Here is a 20449-nt window from a genome sequence, read left to right as displayed (position 1 = left end):
TAGAAGTTAAAATAAAAATAAAGCTGTCCAGTCTTTTCATTTCCCAGAATGAATGAAATACAAAGAAATGATTATGAAAGATTAAAATTGTATATGATTTTCAAAGGTTCATTTCAAATGAATCCAATTCATCTTTCATTTCAAAATTCATAATTAGGGCCTTGACACTGAAAAATGAAATTGAACTTAAAGAAAAGAATATTTTTCTGTGTATACACATGAGATTTAAAGCACTCAGATGCATGTATCTAATAGTTTTCCTGCAATACCCAGCCTCTAGTGGCATAGCAAATAGGGAGAAGGTGATAATTTTAAGGATAGGAATATGATTACTTCATTTTAGAAATGTCCTCCAGAAATTCTTGAAGATCATCTATAGAACGTATATGCTGTAAAATGAAACTTCCATTAAATCATACAGTCCTCATTTTGTATCTGTTCCCCTTAATATTCAATATCAGAATAGAGAAAATCTCTGCAGAACATTTTCATAGGTAGAGGTAAAATTGTTTTATTAGCATCTGCATTTTGATTTCCACTGCTGCTAAAAAACATTTGTTTTTCTTCCTTGGTGGCCTTTTAGATTATTTTTCCACAGTAACTATGGAAAGAGTGGTGTCTTGTTGAAAATTATAATCTCTGCATTACATAAATTTTGAGTTGAAGCTTATTGCCACCTGAATTGTATAGCATGTACTTTGAGCCATTCAGAATGAAAGGTGGTGCTGGCAGATTGGAATCAAAGTGTGCTGTAGTACTGGCCCTGGATTAGCAATTCAGGTTGATATTCTGAGATAAACATGAGATTCACACCTCAGGTACACAAACACTTTTCAAAATGGGACGGGAAGATGGGGACTGGAGAAGAGGAAGGGGTAAGAGCTGACCTAAAAGATGGATAAATGAAAGCATCAGGCTGCCAGCATAATCTGTACCTCTGTTAAAATGACTTTGATGACATAATAAAATGTAATTCTATAGATGAACATTCCTTGTATAGGCAAGGCTTTAATTAAGAGGCTGAAGTAAAAATATACTGGTTTGAAAAGATTCCCCTCAGAGAGGGGATGAATAGATAATTGTATATATAAGAAGTTAAACTATTCAGACGTGAAGTATCCATTTTAAACTTCCACTGCAAAATTCCTGTCAAAGTCAGTTCTGATGTGAAGTCTGCAGGACACCAGCATAACACTGTGTACATTGAAGGTGAAATAATATGGACATTATTAATGTTTCTTTATTAAACATCTCTAAATACATTTTGAAACCTGAATTTTTCTGTGCAGATGGCTTGTATTATTACTGTCACATTCATTCTTTGTCTTTTATTGTAGATAGTTTCAGGTCTCACACTGTGTCCTGCCTTACTTTGGATTTAAAGTTCTGTGGCAGGGAACTTCTGTATTAAAATACAATGCCTGACAGCTTGGGATCTTTGTCAGGATGTACTGAAACATTAACAACCCTAGCACTTCTTCTCTGATACATCGTTTTAAAAGTATTAAATTTGCAGAGGGGAGACTCATGGTCTCATTATTATAGATGTTCATTTTCCACAAAAAGTTAAGCAGTAATAGGAATGACAGAGGCAATTTCCAGTCTTTACCTATTCACAGAGGACTCTTTCCAAAGCTGTTGTAACACATTTTTGTTTTCCAAGAACAGTTTTTTTAGGTGTAGCTGATGATACGTTTAAATAGAACTCAGAATTCTCTGCCAGCCTGTATCTGAGACAGCACTAGGTGTATGCTGTTTTTCTAATAGGAAGTATCCTGCTTCCTATAAATAGACATGTTTCAGTTCTGATTGTTCTGTACTGAAATAACTGGCTAGATGTCTAATTACTCTAAAGAGAAAATACAAATGATGGCAGACATTCAATGCCTCCTGAAAAATGGTTCCTAACTGTTAACTGTTCTACTGCCTGAGTATTGGCTCAGGAACATGTGGCCTGTGAGGGGCTTTTTTCCTTTTCTTCTTTTTGGTACATGCATATTGATCACTCTGCTGCATCCTGAAGGCAAATGAAACACAGTGCAGTGTATCCTTTGGAGTCAGGGATCAAATTAATCCCTGGCCAGGACATGTAACAATAAACAAGGGAAGGAAATGAACTCCTTCTGAGAAACGGAGTTCCCTCCAGCTCCCTTTTAATTTCCACACAGCAAGGCATTGTGCTTTATATGTAATTATAATGATTTATTCAAAGGTGTTTACTAGTCAAAGACATAACATCTTGCTTAGCCAATAATTACATAGGTGATGAGGTTACTGAGGGGGCTGCTAACACTGCCAACCTTTTGCACTAAAATGAAATATTTTCTTCTATGTTTCTTTAATGTTTCATTTGTTTGTTTTGTGCAATTTTTTTTCTACCTACAGGTTTTTTTGTTTCTTTCCTTCACAGAGGAGCACGCAGTGGATCTGTCTTACCTAAATTTCACATGCCTTAATTATTTTTATACCATAATACTGGTTCTTGTGATGTGAAATTGAAGGATGCTTTACAGTAATGGATTGCAGCATAACTGAAAATCCAACTTTTGCATCTTTGTTGCACTGCTTATAAACATTAAAAGGCTGATAGTTACTTTCATAGTCCTAGACTCATTCTGCACAATTGGTTGATTACTGTACTTAATGTAAATTGGGTGTTAAACTTCCTTAAGGGAAATCTTCACCCTGATTGGCATTTGCAATTGCAATTGGGATAGGAAAAAATTCCATGTTGGAGGGGGAACTCAGCCACAATAAGTATCTCTCTGCAATGTCAGCGGGACCAAATTTAGGGGGCAACCTGATAAAATTAGGAAGGTATCACAGATGGATAGCACATAATGGAATAAAAGGTATGGAATCTTGTCGAGCTTAGGAAAAAGCATCAACCAACTTGTCACTGAAATAGCTGTCTTGCAGCAAGCTTTGGCCTAATGCTATACACTGCCTTGGCTCCTGTACACCTTTTCTGGCTGCCCTTTCTGTTTGGACATGCTTTATTTCTAGTTGTCATCCTGTCACAGCAATACTTTACCCTTTGTTGAACATATTCATGGTGTCTTCAACAGACTGTGATTCTCTTAATCTTTTGAGAGGTGCCACCATCTCTAACAAGCTCAGATGACAAAGGCTGTACATAGAAGACAAATTAGTCACCTCAGGGACTTGACCAAGCTCATTTGAAGTTACATTAGTGTTTGCACACCACATGACACCAAGGCCTATTTATATCTTCTAAACTATAATGATGTTTTCATTCATGCAATTTAGTTTCGTCTCTTCTTCAAGCAGCTCTCTCTGACTCAGGTGGTGCTTGTTTCCTGATAATATTAACCCCTGATAATATTAATTAATTATGGTCTCACAGGTCCCCTTTGCCTCAGAAAGGAAAATTGAGAGCTATCTGCTTGCTCAGTGCAACCTAATGCCCACTTGTAGATCATTTCTAGATATTGGCAATCTGGTGTCTAAACAGCTAGAAAGTCTAACAGCTTACAAAGCTGTTACAGGCTAGGTCAGACATCAGAGGACTGGCCATCAATAGGCAGATATAACAGGAGATGTCAACTGTGAAATAACTGTAGTTCAAATCTTCAACTGTGATAGTGAATATATCTTTCTTTTTCTCTTCTGCCACCTGTGGCTGCTCATGTACTTAATGCTCCAACAGTCTGCTATTCCTCAGGATTTGTCTGCAAGTTTTTTTTTATTATTATTCAAATAGGAATTGCATGGTATTTTCTTTCTCAATACACTTTTTTTTTTTTTTTCATTCCTGTCAGATGATATAGGCCCTTGGGATCTTTGGATCTGCTTATCTTCCAGAAAAAATGATGGTACTGGCTGCATTCAAATAGATGACTTGCATCACCTTGAGTTATTCCAGAAGGTATGAGATTACTATGTTATTCTTAGTGGGAATGAAAGGGGTTTTGAGCCCTCATTCATAAAAAGAAAAACTATTCAGTGCTTATTTTATACTGCAGCAGCATGGTTTAACAGCAAAAAAAGTTTTTTCAAGTTTTCTATGAGAAATTTGCCTGCTGTCAGACACCAGCATTTCATTCTTCTTTCTATCACACCGAGTGATCGAAAGCAATTTCTCATTTGGAATGTTATTTTGGATGTAAGTATTACAATATAAAGTTTGAAAATTGTTACAATTGAGTAAGTTTTTCTTTTCTTTATCTTGAACTTCTGTGCTCTTGGCCACCCTCAACCAGCATGTTGGGCAGCAAAAGCATCTACAGAAATCAAGGGAAATTTAAGCAATTAACCCCACTGGAAAAGAGAATTTAGAAATTGAAAGAACCAACTAGCTAATAGGCATAATATTCCAAATAATAACATAGGCAGAAGATGAAGATGGACTAATTTAAACTTCACATCTTTTATCATTGAGTTTCATCTAATGTAATTGCTCCTTTGCAAACAGTTTAGACACCTCTTCAAACATTGACAGTGCTTCTGAAATTGGCAACGTGTGAGCTGTACCAGTGCCCATCCCTCCAGGACCTTAGTGGGAGTGCCCTGCTCTGGCACTGCAACCTACTTGCTTATGTTCCAAAGCATCAGTGGTGCCAGTTCTTGTTACTTTCATGACTGTTTTTGTTTGTTTGTTTGGCTGTTTTTCACTTAAGCATAGTTTGGTAACATTTTAGAGTACTTAGATATGTAAAGGTCTTAACAAGCACCTGACCTGTTGATGAAAATATGTGAGTGATTTAAACTGACGTCTGAAAATATGTACCTAAACTAGAGATAAAGCTTAGTTCATATTTCAGAGATTGGCACAAATAATTGTTCCAAGATCCAAATGTATAGACTCTTATCTGAGGGAGTGGGAGATATATATCTGATTTTAAAAGGTATTGAGTGAGGTTTGAAGTTCACTAGGATGCAAAAAAACCACTGCACATCCACAGAAGGCAGAGCTAGGAGCATGTACGCTGGGACTGCCTGGGATAGGATGCCTCATCTAAGTGCAGTTTTTATAGCAGCTTCAATTTACAGAAATACACATACTTTCAATCCAGGACTTTGATCACAAAACATCTCAGGCTTCTGAAAACTTTTTTTCTTATTCTACCCATATTACGATACTTGAGCCTATAATACTGTGCAATATAGTAATCCTTACAGCACTCTGTGATGTCCAGAAGTTTCACACATGAATAACTGAGACATAAGGTGATCAAAGGAAATGTTCAAGTTCCCTCAGGAAGTCTGCAGCACAGCAGGGACTTAAGCCAGATGGTCCACATCTCCCTCCGGATAACTTTAAATGTTGGACTAACATTACTTGCTGCTGGCATGCCCATACCACAGTGCAATATATACATTTTTTGTTGCAGAGCCTGAATGTGGTTTAGCTACATTAGCTTACCTCTGTTCCCAAAGATGGCAGTTCAAGAGGAATGGACTATTTCCATACAGAGAGAGACAGGGATTGATAACTGGCAGGCAACAGAGAAATTACAAAAACAGAAAAGGGGCAGGGAAGAGGTGAAAACTCAGCAGCCAAGAGTAGAGCTATAAGTCTAAAAATTTGGTTTGTGTTGGCTGTTGAGGAAGAGCCCAAACTGTAACTTCATTATGCCATATTGAAGGAATGGCAAGTTGTAAATTCTTTTTGATGCTAACAGGAGTTTTGTACTTGAGATGTCTCTGATATTAACACAAACCTATTGAAATTTCCAGGAAAAAGAGTTCTTTTCTGAATGAAACTATTAAAGTTTCTCTTTCTTTGTACAGGTAAACCTACTTCCAGAAATTCAGCATTTCCTTTGTAGAAAAGAGGGATTATGCCAGATAAAAAGTGCCTTTTCAGGTAACCTATTTTTTTTCAAATCTGCATGTGATGCTGCTCTTTTAATAGCTGTCACAGGAAGTCTCTGAAATGAGACTGTCAGGCTTACAATTCCTTTTTATTTTTGGTCATGATTTCATAGGGGGGAAAAATGAAAGTAGAATGATAATCCATTTCAGACACCATTTAAATACAGGTTACAGTTATGCAGTATCTTTTCAGGTAGTGATATTGCATTCTTTAGCCTTTGCATGCTGCAGAAATAATTTGGCTATAAGTGTCTTATTTTTGGACTGTTTTGTGTCAATATAGTGTATTGATGTTTACACTTCAAAGCTCTGGGTTCAGTGTAATATGTTTGTTCAGCTTTGCAAAAATGTTGTGGCATAGAGAAGGAGTAGGAGTCAGACTTTGGTTCCCATCCAGACATAGTTTACTGATAAAAAGCCTTTGTGTATTAAGGTCATCAACCAGAAAAGTTTAAAGGTTATGGGCAAGTTGCCAGAAAATCCTAATTTACTATGGGTGAAATTCAGCTTTGAATAGAAACTGGAAAAAACTGTTGTGAACCACATTAGGTCTATTAAAACTACAGAGACACACATTATGATCTTAGTTATGCTACTGAATATCCTTCATAAATGGTATTTTGGATTTATGATCTAGCTTCACTATATAAACTTTGCTTATAAGAAAATTTGTCCTTTTGGAGGGTTATTTTGCAATCCCCTAACAACCAACTCAACATTTATTGCCTTAATATTTAACCTTGTATGCAAACAAATACACAGGTTGAACAGTCTGTTTTCCTTTTTTCCTCTCCTCTCCTCTCCCCTCCCCTCTTTTCACCTTATATATATATATATATGCTATATTTTGTGCATAAGCAAAAGCTTCATTACATCTCATTTCACCATAGTTAAGTAACTTCTGTAGCAGTATTCCAGTCTTCTCCTTGTACGAGTGGAGAGAGAGAGGCACCTAGAAGCACTACTTCATTTTATCCTAAAATATGTGGTTAAAATAGGTGTGTTGAATGACCCTCTGCAGGTACTTACAAATGAATTACCTCTAAGCAGTGACTGTAAATGGAGCCTAGACAAGTAGCTTAGATTAAATACCTGGCATTTGGATTCTTGACCCAGGTGGTTCCTAACCTAAGAGTACTGTATATTCCCTTTTAATTTTTTCACTGTTTCATTAAAAGATTGATCAATATTTAAAGCCTCTGTGAAGTGTTCCCCTGAAAGAGCCTTATGTTGAGTTCTAGTTTAAATTGGACATTTCCACTTTGTTAAGGTCCGAGGTAACATTAAAATTTATTTTTGTTTGGATACTCGAAACAAAGTCCAACCATAGAAAATGGTCGAGTGCAAGCAGATTTTATTTGACTATTGACACAGGCAAAAATGTAGAAAAGAGGTAGAGAGGAAAAGAAGATCTAAGAAAGAGAGAGAAAAAGTGGTAAGAAATGGTAAGAAAGAAAGAGAGTGGAGAGAGGAGGAATAAAGGGTAAGAAGGTGGGAAAAAAATGAGAGAGAGAGAGTCACCACCAGGGGTCCAGCTGTCTGGCGAGGTTCAAGATGGCGCTGATCCTGGACAGGGTCTGGTGCAGAGATGGCGGTGGGTCAAAAGACGACAACACAGTCAGAGCATGGACAGCAACATATACCCCCTGCCCCTTTTGTTCCAAAGGGGCAGCTGTCAGTCATCCAGGGTCATTAGAAGGCAGGCTGCCTGGAGGGGAGCAGAAGGGTGCAGTCCCCCACCCAGTCATCAATTCTTATCTTCATCCAGAAGCCATTCCTCTTCTCTTCCAGCCACTTAACCAGGTACACCGTGCCTCCAGGGGCATCCCAGCATTGAAGGTTGGCCCTCGGGAAAGGGGCTTCTTTCCTGGTGCCATCCAGCACCATTAGCGTGCCTGGAGGGATGTTCCAGCATTGAAGGCTGGTGCTCAGAGGAGGAATAACCTCCACCCAATAGCTCTTATCACATCCCGAGGGGTCACCCCTGCTCAGCTCTGGCCAGCCAGCTCCTCTACCCTAGCCAGGGCTATTCATTTTAAAATTGCTCTTCTGAGACAGTTGCAAATCAGTGAGGTCAGACTCACACACACTTCCTGGTGCTGAACATCATGAAACCTGATGATAAGGCACATGCTGTATAACATACATCTATCCAGGTCCCACAGGAATCCCATATCAGAAAGTCATACTACACCAGATAAATGATATATTGTGTTTTGGCTGAGTTTTAAGTAAGTCTTAAGTAAAACCTTGTGCCTTGGTTCCCTTACACTGGAAACTGAATCAGAATATATTCTGATATAGTACCAATTTCAGAAAAAAACATGAGCAGATTTCTAAGAATTTCAAGACGTTCAGGAATTGATAGGTCCCACTCAGGTTGTAACAGACTGCTTTTAAAAATATTTGTTTGCTTTGCTACTTGGAGAAAGGCCAATTGCACTGGGCTTATTATTTTGCTACTGCAAAACCACAAACACAAGAGGTACTCACCACACACGGAGCTTTCCCTTTAAAATATGCACATTTTCACTGGTGTCCATAAACAGTGGCACAAGCCACTTCGTGTATGTGGTCTGTTAAGCTGTCCAATGTTTTCTCCTCCTTAGGGAACCATGATTTACAAGCTTCTTATTTCATACTTATTAATTCTTTCCTGTCAAAGAGAAAATCCTTTTAGACTGATGCTGAAATCTCACTGAAATCAAGGTGGTGTGTGTGCTTGGAAGCAGGGGTCTGAGTCCTACCACCCAATACCAGAGAATTTTTTGAGCAGTCTGCTGAAGGACTGTCAGATATAAAAAGGCCCACCCCTCACTTTTCAGTTACCAGTAAAAGAGATTTTGAACCTAAATTAGCTTCAGTATTTTAAAGTAAAAAGAAACCCATCTCCTAATCTACATGTCTTCACATCAGCATGTGACCTAGGGGCTGAGGTTTCAACACAAGGGTTTCATGCCATTTAAGACACCCTGGGGAATCCAGGACACCCAGTAGGATGGGTAGATTTGACATGAAACTTTGGCATAGACTTTCTGGTCCAGCAGCTGGAGGCTCAGAGGGATATCCTATGGTGTTCTGGATGGAAATAGATGTCTGTGTGTGGACACCTGAATTTAACATTGGTATATATAAACTCCCAAAATTAACAGAAGTACATTTTAGAGCAAGCAAGCCCCAAAGTACATTTAGGTCCATTTATCTCCATAATAATTTAGGGTTACATGAATTGCTCTACACCAACTGTATAGGCTACACTGATATCTGCTGACCAGAATGGGAGCTTAGACCTCAAACTTCAAGTATCTTAATTTAAAGATGAATTCCATTCAGCATCAATGGATATATGACATCTAATTTACTTTGAGTGACATACACTCATAAAAGGTGAAATTAGAATCATAAGGGGAAACATTTGATTTCAGGTTTAGAGGACAAAGAAGCATAAGTAAAAACCAACTTCTGTGTAGATCCACCTTTCCTCCCAACAGCAGTGAAGTCTCCAGGTATTAGGATTTGTTTGATCCTCAATTTTAACATTATTCATGGAAATAATGTTTTTCATCAGTATTTCCTCCACAGAGGAGTTTGTTTCCTTTTAAATCAGTCACATACTTTCACTTGTGTGTTTGAGTCAACAGAGGTTCTCTGCAATTCCTGTTGAAGAGGATTAGTTGGTTTGTTATTACTGTGTTTGTCATTTAGTCAGCCCCCCAAGGAGCCAAGCAATTTCCTGTAAAAGTGAAAACACAAAGTTGCTGCTTTAAGAATTATGTGATCTAATTAAAGACTCACTCTGTTGTAGAAATTGTATCAGACAGCAAGGCTGAGAGGATAGGATTAATGGATTTACTTTGGGTTTGGCGGTGTTGATGTTGATAAAAAGGGGGTACAAGGGTAAAGGTTATTAAAAAAATAAAAAAAAAAAAAGAAAGAAAAGCAACTCCTAAACTGCTCTTTTTTATATTTCAGAGAACATGCCCCTTCTCATATCCCCATATGAGGATATCAAATTATTTCCCCATCTGGGAAATAAAATGAGTTATAGAAAATATCAGGTCAATGCTTCTTTCTTTGCTTTGTCTTTTTAATGGAGTATCTTTTTGTCACTGAAAACTCAGCTTGGTTCTATCTATTTGGAGGGAAAATTATGCACAGAGCAGTGATGATTCCTTTTTAGAAGAAAGAATAGAAGCTGGGAAGAGGGAAAAATTATTAGGAAAGACAGGCTGGAGGAAGAATTTAGAGGGTCAAAAAAAGGCACAAAAAATTGTGTGGATAAATTGGACCGAATGAGAAAGAAACTGATAAAAACAGTTCCTGGAGGATGCACATGGATGGCAGTGAGTTTGTGATGAGGCATAAGAATATTAATGGATCTTAAAAATTCAACATAGAAGGCAATGATAATTTCCTGCTGCTCAGGCTGAGAAGAATGATTTCACTCTTACATTTGCAGGATATTTGTCCCAGTACTTAATCAGGTGCTTGATATCTGCTCACTGTATGGGACTTGGGCCATGAGGAGGTTCTGGCATGGCTAGTGAATGACCAAGGAACACTCCTGGCATTCATTGCTTGGATCAGCAAAAGCTGTAGCTGTTGCAGGGATCTGTGAATGAAAGCTTCCTGCAAACAGTCCAGACTGTTTGGGTCTGGAGAATGACTGGCAGATTTCAGATTCTCATACTGGGTGTCCCACCACTGTGGGCTGAGAACTGAGCTTTGCTGCCTCCTGGAACTACTCTTCTCAGCTGCAAGAGAGAGAGGATGAAGGTCCACAAAGCGAGCAGAGTTGCCCAGTAGTTGAGGGCACAGGAAAAGCATCCTGACATATTCACAACAAATACTGTCTTTGACAGGTATCATCTCATAAAGAAATAGGAATGCTTATGGTATTGTGTCCCTGATTTTCCCATTCCCTAAGCAATCCAGCCTAGTCTGTTTTTCCACATATACATTTCTCTTGCTTCATCACTTCCAAGGTCCAGCTTGGTCCATGCATACCTTTTTTTCCAAACTCAACCACACTACCATTTCTTTTTAACATAATACTTCTGCTGTAAGCCTTACTTTTTATTAGTGTCACTAGTGCAGAGACTTGATGAGCATCTACAAGCCTTACTTGGTCACCTGCAGGGCTGGCCAGCAGCATTAATCATGCAGAAGGTGTTGGAACATAGCTGTAATGAAACTAAGTGGGAGGGAGAGCCAATATAGTCCAGCTGTGTGACTGTCCTCTCACTAGGTGATATTTCTGCTGTCTGGTGCTAACCCTACACCTCACAAATCTTTGCCTGTCCCCAGTGTCCCTGGGTTGCACTGAAGACAGCAGGAAGGGTGATGAGGGGAGGAGAGGAAGCAAGGCTCAGTAGAGCCACCTGTGTAAGACAGAAATTATAAATTTATTTTCTATTGGAATAATTCAACATCTCTGTGACAGGAACATGTTTCTTTGTAGGGGAATGCATTTATTTTGCCAGCTGGCCCTTATAAATGTCTGCACACGTTATTACTAGCTTTGTTATTATTACCTTTCTGCTACTGAAGTTGCTGAGATCCTTGAAAATGGACAATAAAATCAGCATCTGATTCTTTTGAGTTAATTTGGTTATAAACTACATGTAGTGCAATATTTTGTGTTTTACAATAGAGTCAGATCTCACCTACACCAAAAATACACTTCTGTAATAACAACAAATAGGAGACTGAAAAGAAATAAAGCAGCAAAATTTAATTTCTTGACTTACACTATCCTATATTCTACAGATTTGTAGCTGTGCCTCTAATAATGTAGCAGGCAGCATTTTCACTGATTTGCTTTTTTTCCAGAGTTTTATAGCTTTTCTGTAAGTTTAAATTCTGGTGTGAAGAGTACACACAGGAGAAGTAACCCTTTTGGGAAATACTGAAAAAAGCCCTGTCTTTTAACTGTGAGCATGCTTTATAAATGAGGATGCAACCATTGCCTTTAATAAATATTGTTTTCTGAGTGTCTGCTAAAACAGGGGAGCAAAAAAACCATAGCAAACAATTAATCTAAACTGAAGCTATGTTTGCTGATGTTTTTAAAGAGGAAAATAAGCAACAGACAATTTCCAAACTTACAGGCTACCTTCATTTTGCCTTTATAACTCTGAAATTTCACAGGTGCTTTTTAGCATGAATTTCAGTGCATTCCAGTCCAGGGTTTATATTCCTTTCCCTTTAGATCTTCTTTACTATAAACTTCTTTTCTATGCTAAACATATGTTAGATAGTCAGTTTAAACTTCCAGAAATGACCAATAATTTGAAGTTTCTGCATTGTAAATATTCAGGGTACAAAGCTTTGAGGGTAATTTATTGTAGAGGGAGGGATCACTGCAGTGCTTGAATATGAAAACTTTTAAATAATCTCTAGAGCAATAGTCAGTAGTGTATGGGATACTCAACCTGCAGCAATGTGCTCATCAGGAATGAAGCTTGTGAGACATGTCAAAAGCATCATAGGAGTGTTAAGTATCAAGCAAGAGAGCATATTCCTGTGAAATAAATGGAAATTTTGCCAGTACTTCACTGTGGGCCAGGCTTGCCTCTTTTCTTCCTACCTTCCTCCAAATTCTCAGCATCTGCTTTCAATTTCACAACCACCCTATTCTAAATGCATAGGTTATAAAACTGAGTGTTAAAGGTTCTCAGTCTTTCTTTAGCAACCTCAAGGCATAGTGCTTAAGCCATAGGAGAGTACTAATCTTTGTTTCAGAGTCTTTTCATCTTGTAGGTCAAATGGATAACAGGAGGCAATTAAATGGAATAGGTCTATTTTCTGCAACAAGCCTGCAGTGACCTTAAGGCCTGTAGCAACAGTAGTTCAGCTGAATGCTCTATGCTCCAGAAGCCCACACCAGTCAGACAGATGGATGACCCCAGCACAGGCTCCAATATGAAGCTCTTTTACCTCACTGAGATGCCCTGCTAGAGAGCAGACCTGTGAGACTGATAGAGAGGACCAGTTATCAGTCCTTCCTGAATATTGTCCTGTAGAAACTGCTGAGAAATTATGTGAGTTTTCTATCTCAGGCTCCTTCTAGAAACAGACTATCAGTATGAAAATCAGAAAAGTTCAGGAGGCTTCTGTGCAGTTGAAAACTCTCCTCTAAACTTTCAGGGTTAATGTACTTTCATGTTCTAAAGTACAAATGCAATTGGGTGAAGACTCTGCGAGTACAAATGTGCTGAGTTTACAGTGTCCTTTCTAAAAGAAATGAACAATGTGCTGGGCTCAGAACACAGCACCTTAGTTGCACTTCATCCCATCTGTAGCTTTGTGCTTCATTAAACAACCAAGACCTCACAAGGTGACTCAATTGCTCTTGAAATGTTTCTAGCATATCTGAAAGATGATGGGCACTTTTGAAAGGAAATTATCTTTTCCTCACAGACAATATTCTTAATTGTTCTTTTCTCTGTGTTTGAAGTGTGTAAAATATAGCCTACTTGATCCTGAACAAAGTAAAACATTTAACAAACAAAACCATATCTAACTCTCCTTGTAACATCAAAGGGTAATATAAAAGGAAAGATAAAGAGGACAGACTCTCATTCATCTTCTGTTTCCTTTTCTTTCAATTGAGTGTTACTCACTTAGTTGAACCCATAGGGTCTTCTGCTGAATTTCTTACCTTTGCAGATCACCAGATGTTCATGTTAACCTAAGATTTCCATTTACCATCAGTCCACGTGGCCACAGCCGAGTCAACACTGACCTGGCTCACCTCCAGGAAGTCTTAATTTGACCAAATGTACTTCTATCTGTCAGTAAACCTTTTGCTCAGCCACACGTTGTAACTCTTAAATCAGCTATTCTTTAATGTGTATGGGCTGGATCTCATGTTACACTTCAGAGCTCTGAGCCGAAGACAAGTAAATAACTTGGGATCCAGAGATGAAGGGAAAGGGAGCAAGAAGTCATAGCTGTGTAAAATACTTGAAAGGCCTCATTAGATGTCAGTGTAGCTGCTGCATTAGGTACCAGTTGTCTCTGCCAACTGAACTGTTTGACTGTAGTACTTTGAGAGATTTCAGTTGACTGAACATCTACCGCCCGTTCATGTGACAAAGAGGTGCTTAATTTATTTGATCAAGAGGTGTTGACTTGCTTTAATGGATCTTATATCTCCCTTTCCCATGTGCCCCCCAGCTGTTCCTCAGATCTGTGTTCTACCCGTTGCTGTGGTTAGAGAGCTAATGTGTGAATTCAGCTGAGAACTTGTAGTGGCTTCCTTACCCATCAAAATGGCATCATGGAGAACACCCTAGGCAGAGATAAAGTGGTGCTGTTTCTTAGTGTTTTCACTGGTACCATTTCAGAGATGTCAGCATAAGAAACCTTCCTAAAGTCAGATTTTCAAAGAAATCAAGAATGTTGGGGGGGGGGTTGGTATTTTTTTTCCTTTCTTTTTTTTGTGAAAGCAGGAAAGCAGGTATCTGGCCTTAGGTCCTTTGCTTTACACTGCATCACAAATGGCAGCAGCAAAAGGTACTTGAAGCAAAGCCTGCAACTGCTCCTCAGGACAATCAGCAGTTTGTGTAGCCTTTCAATTACTGCATAACCCCTTTAAAAGGGAAAACATTCTTTTCTGGTTTACATCTATTTTTTTCTTTTGATCTTTTGAGTCTGCTACAAAAATTACTGATACTAAGATCAGGATTTTCGAAAGAGGGGATGTAATCTGGATGAGACACGAGGATGCTTTTCTAACTTGGTTAATCAAGCTGCCTGACATGTATGAACTGCTGAGCCTTCCTCACCTCTTCTGTTTTAAAATGTTGATATTATTTAGGTACTTTGGAAGGACTGGTTAATTAACAACAGCTTGTAGAGTCATTTCAAGATGGAAAAACATGGTAATTACTGCCAAGAGTGAAGGCACTGCAGGGTAATTTTCATTGATGGTAATGTTGATTAACAAATTTACAGATCTAATAAACACTCTTACTGCTTTTGAGTGCAAAAGCAGGTGAAGAGTTGCCATGAGAACCGATAACAGCTGAGTTTGCTGCAGTTCAGCACTATTGATATCTCTTTATTATTATAATTGTATTCATTGATTACTCAGTCCAGATTTACCAAAGTGAGGGACTGTCACTCCCTCATTAACTGTGCCTGATGGTGTATGTGCTGTGTACCATCCAAAAGGAGTAAGCACATTGTGACAGTCTCACACTTGCCTTCTTCCAGCCACTGTGCTACCTCAAAACCAAGATGTGTGGAAGACACCACACAAACAGGACACTCTATACCATGAGGGATAATTGCCCTTTTTTCAGGTTTTGATGCTAATCAGCAACACCCTGATGTTATTTAACCTTCTCTTTTTAAGAGATAGCACGTTTCAATTTTTTTCTTTTTATGTTGAGGCATTTTGCAATGACTTAGGGCAACACTAAGTATCTTCTAAGCAGTAGTTTGAAAATTTCAGGACACAATTATTTTTCAGTGCTCCCTACCCATTTTTAATTTTGGTGGAGTATTTTGTTTGGTTGGTTTTTTGTGTTTTTTTTTGTTATATCCAGCTCCAGTAAATGGTCCTCTAGGTAGGAAAAAAGGAATTTATGTCAAAATAATCTCCTCTGTTTTCCTAAAACAGCAAAACTTCCCATTTAAGAGAGGTGTATATACGTATATAATTTCATCTCGTTCTTTTCAATCTGTGTGTTGTGAGTTAATACTGCATTGGCTTCTTAATGCATTAACAACACAATAAATCCATATTTAAAAAAAAAAGAAGACACTGCTTTCTCTTGAGTAATGAGATCATGGTCAACAGATCAGCATCTTGCTCTTTGAAGATCTAGGCCATGAGATTTGGACTTCAGACTCTGATGGTGCTGGACTGTTCCCAATGGATATCCTGCAGTACTAAGATAGAGATGAATGGGGATTGACTCCATAATTACACAGATGCAAAAGCAGAGGGCTGTGTCATGACTTTTTATCAATGTGAGGATGAATCAGAAAAAGATCTCTGAAGCCATCTGTGGCATTTATGTGTTTTAATAATTCTGGTTTTGCCTGAACATCAAAGCTGCATGATTAAGTTTACGGTCTGGGACTTATTTGCAGCTGCTAGTAATTAGCTTAGTTTTCTTTCATAGTCAGTAAAAAAACAAAAAACAAACAAACAAAAAAACCCTTTCAACGAGCAGTTCAGAATGACCCTCATAATGTTCCAAGGACTGACCTTTCTCTCCATTGTCTAAAGCTTCAGAACATTATTTTGCTAATATAGAGACTTCAGTCTGGTAATTAAAATGATGCATAGGAGTAGCTGCTGTGGGACCACTGCAACTTGTGTTGGTGAAATCCTATTGTCTCTTAACAGGGTGGAAATTGCCAGAGGAAAATGTATCTTTACAGGCAGATATGGAAAAAATAGCTCTTGATTTAGTGGGTCTTCTCCCTATGCATATTAAGTAAGTCTGCAAGATAAATGACTTAATGGGATTGTATTGGCTTACCCTATTGCCAGTGTACAGCCAAGTAGGCAGAGAGTAGCCTATTTTGTCTCTGTATCATCAACAAACAGGTAGTTATAGTGTGTAACACTACACAAAGATGCCAACGAGAGCATAATCTGAACACGAGGTGTTATATTAATAATTGCCTGGGCTGATCAGTAAATCTTTTGATCCTGCTAAATGGTGTGTGTAAGGCAAAGGACCAGATTAATGTGAGATCCCAGTTGAGCCTGGAAAGCTGAATGTAGCTGATCTGATGGACACTGATAAAATAGTGATAAACAATGTGATAAACATATCACATTGTTATTTTAACAGGATCTCTATGAAAATGAATGGTCCTTTTCCTTGAATGGCTGCTCACAGCTCATCTCCAGAAATAGAACTTCAGTTTTATTTTTCATTTCATGTACCAAAGTCAAGGGTATATGCTTTAAAAGAGAAGCTATACGAATAAATTTGTAACATTAACACAAAGCAATATGTAATTAAAAAGAAAAGAAATAGGGTTTGGGAATAATGTGAACAGCTTGAATTTTCCCTGACTATTACTTAAGAACTTGAAATATGAGGTGTGCTATGGTTAATGAAAACCACCCTATATGAAATAATGACATAACTGAAGGGCTCTGTGCCTTTTTATCAGCACAGTAATAACACAAAATACATACCACCCATTGACTGATCTCTCATCACAATATTTTGATTGCTGTTAATAGTCACGTGCCTCAGTGATCTTGAGGACTCTAGTACATCAGCCCTGCTCCCACTGCTTTCGGTGGCAGAATGAAGCCTCCTGCATGTTTCAGTAGCTACCAAAATGTAGCCTCAAACAGTGAACCTAGAAACAAGGATTTATAATTATTTACTGAGCTGTGTGACTACAGTGTCAAAGTCCCTTGGTTCTTAGTCAAATACATTTCTAATTCTTATTAATTTTAATTAGGGCTATGTGAGAAACAAGGTTTTGGTATTCTACAGTTAGAAAGAAAGGATTTCTATTTAGAAGAAGTGGGAAGGGTGTGCTTTTTATATGCAGCACTTATGCTCACCTGTAAAGTAAGAGCTGCAGCTTGGAGTTGCTTGATGGGTATAATTCTCTCTGCTAGCAGATCCAAAAAGGATCATGTTGTCGGTATTTGTTTTTTTACATTTTCAGTCAATGCTGGTAGCTCTTCTCTTCCTATTGTGTTTTACACATTTTATCATTAGCAACAGGAGTCAACCACTGCTTTCAATGCTCTGACTACTTTCTTCCTCATCCCTTTGGTACTTTTCCAGACATGCAGCTCCCAGTTGTCACCCCAGAATGCTCCATCCACCCTGGGCTGTCAAGGGCCAACGATGCAAACAACGTTTCCCAGGGCAGCAAAAGCACTGACCAGACACGTCCTGCCCATCTGCAGCACTGGTGGAAGCAGAGGACAAGCTCACAGCTGTAAGCTAATCATACCCCACCCTCAGAAACTGTGAGGGCTTTGCTGGGAGTCAGGGACATGGAATGCAGCAGCAGAGCACTACAGCAGATGGAGCACTTGGATGTATTGCAGCTCTTAACACTTGCATAATATTTCTGTACTAGCCAAGTTTGCACGTTTTGTGTGTGAACAGCCAGGTCTTTATGTTTTTTGGGTATTGAAAGACCTAGACAGATAAATACATACCCAGAGACACTCTCAAGATGGCTATTTCCTGCTCCCATCCCTGACTTGCCCCCACTGCAGGCACACATATATAGTTCCTCCCTTCCCCTCCCTTAAGTAAAGAATCAAGAAGTACTTGAGAACTGGCTGTCCAAGTGCAGTTTCTGATGTTTCAGTATCTCACAAACTGTATGCTCAGAGGACCTGCCACTCTGCAGAGGAGAGAAAAAAAGTCTCTATAAGATTGGTGTTTCTAGACTCCCTTAGCAGATAGCAAAATTGAGGTCTGGAAAGGCCACATATTGCCAAATATTACACAGCAGTGGGAGGAGAGCTCTGTGTTCTTTACCAGTAACCAGTTTTAGAGACCCATAATTTGTATAGTCATCTCCTCATTGCATTTCCTTTGAGGTAGATTGATACTCAGAGGTTTTAGCAGGCAGAATAATAAACACATTTGTCAATGTGCCCAAATATATCTTAGATTTTCTCAAGTAATAAACTTTTCACTAACAGATTTTTCCCTTGGCTTGTTTTTTCCATCCTGTTTCTATGTCTCCTTCTTTTTGTGTGGACTGTGAGAGCTGTAGGCCAGAGTCATGTCACTTCCTAGCCAATGACTTTGCATATTTCTTTTATGCTAAGCAGATTTATTATGGGTTATTCCTCAGTGCTATTGTTTTTTATAATATTTGGAATTTTAGTTCATGGCTTTCATTAGAGAAAGCATGCAGAACCACATGTTTGTGCCTCTTTATTACATTGAAGAAAGTGCTAGCAGTAGTGTAGTCTTTCCATAGAGTTGGGTTACTTTTTTTTTTGTTTTCTGAATTCACTAGATATCAGTGTTAAATCTGGGTACCTTGGCTATGCACTTCTGTTATTTAAGCTGCTTGTATTTTTTTAATGTTTTAACCTTCCCTTTGTATGTCTGGGATTTGCAACAATTACTAACACAGGTACTTTCAGTTCACGGAAATAAATATTTAAAAATATTGAAAGCAATAAAAATGGTTGATATAAAGCTTTGTTCCAGGCTGCATGTTTTCATCCAGTTGTGTTGCTCAACTCAGACTAATTTCCTATTTTAAGTGATTTCACTGTTTTCTTATAGCTCATTTTCCTCATTTTCAAAAGCACTTCATTAATGCTATGTATTTTTATTATTTTCCAGGAAACAAGTGTCAGCTTCACCAGACTACAAGGACATTTTAAAAGCTCAAGACCTTTCTGTCATCATCAAAGCATATGTACTTGTGACATCCTTAACACCCCTACGGGCATTCATTCACTCAACTGCCACTGTCTGGCATCCACCCAAGAAGAAGCACTTTTCCGTAAAGGTAAAAAATTGAATTTTCTAATTTTTACATTTCTCAAGCAAAGCACAGAAGAAGAAAACCATGTAATATTGCTTCTCTTTTACCCCTTCTTTATTTGCAGTCCACAGCTGACAGTGAATATCCTCCTGATGTACTGCTTTTATTTCTCAGAAGTGGGGTTTGCTTCATGAAGCAGGGAAGATACTCTGTGCAGTGAGGCCCTAGGATTTACTTGCCTCAGGGACCATTTTATTGGTGACATTTGACACCAGTTGCAAGGTTGGAGTTTCCTCTAAAGAAAAGCAATGGGTGTGCTATCATACTGTAACATCTTTTGCCCAGATATTGACTGTGTTGTTAAAAAGGAAAGTAAATATTTAAAGTAGTTTGTTTAGATTTCTTTTTTTTTAGGTGCAGTAAAACAGAATGGAGGAGGGTCAGGGCATTTCTAAAAAGCAGAAGGAAGTATATCATGGAAAGTGTGGGCCTCCCATGGACTTGGTTTTATGAAAAAGAATGTTTCATGTGTGTCTTAGTTGGATTAACTTTGGGTAACTCCAAGTGCCTGGAGACACTCCTCTCTCTCTCCATATCTAGTTTTCATAGCAGTCCTATGGATTTCCAAACATGCCTTCCCATTCCTTTGTTCTTGCAGCAAGGAACTGTTCTTGCAACATAGCCACCCTGTGTGAAGGAGCTACAGTTCTGTGGTTGCTCCTTTCATTTGGAAGGAATAAAGTCACAAAGTAGCAGTGATTTCTTGAGGTCACATAGATCAGCTCCTGCAGCAGCCATCTCAGAATAGGTGCATTTTGCCCATGTAGTCCTCTTGAGGGAGGAGCAAGTCTTGGCTTTCAATCAGTCTGAGTGCTGTGGTGTCACTGTCGGGACTCTTGCTGATGGCAGCCTTTTGGCATGTTGTACAGTTTTAGATCTTTCAAAGTTAAGCGCCAGTCTAAGCTCATTATCTAATTCTAGGTATTGGAGAAACAGACACCTCTAGAGAACAAATCATCCTACCCAATTTAGACACTAATTTTGGGATGAGATGAGTTTCCTACTAAAAGTGTCTGCTTCCTTCTTTGGGCTATGACATTCTTAGATAAAATGTCAAATTCTAGATTACCAAAGTTAGGTGAGATGG

The 20449-nt window shown here is 38.5% G+C and overlaps 1 protein-coding gene across 3 annotated transcripts in view; it reads left to right on the top strand.

The window, feature by feature from the left end:
- CPED1 (cadherin like and PC-esterase domain containing 1) overlaps positions 1–20449 on the top strand; it is a 139516-nt gene that overhangs the window by 29820 nt on the left and 89247 nt on the right. For all 3 annotated transcript variants that reach the window (XM_030447225.1, XM_030447206.1, XM_030447217.1), the window contains 4 exons: positions 3783–3889; positions 5755–5830; positions 17622–17778; positions 19158–19326. In XM_030447225.1, coding sequence (XP_030303085.1) covers positions 3783–3889; positions 5755–5830; positions 17622–17778; positions 19158–19326 — 509 coding nt within the window. The remainder of the gene's footprint in view (positions 1–3782; positions 3890–5754; positions 5831–17621; positions 17779–19157; positions 19327–20449) is intronic.

This window comes from Calypte anna, chromosome 1, assembly GCF_003957555.1.
Source record: "Calypte anna isolate BGI_N300 chromosome 1, bCalAnn1_v1.p, whole genome shotgun sequence".
Lineage (NCBI taxonomy): Eukaryota > Metazoa > Chordata > Aves > Apodiformes > Trochilidae > Calypte > Calypte anna.
This window is presented reverse-complemented; position numbering and strand designations above follow the sequence as displayed.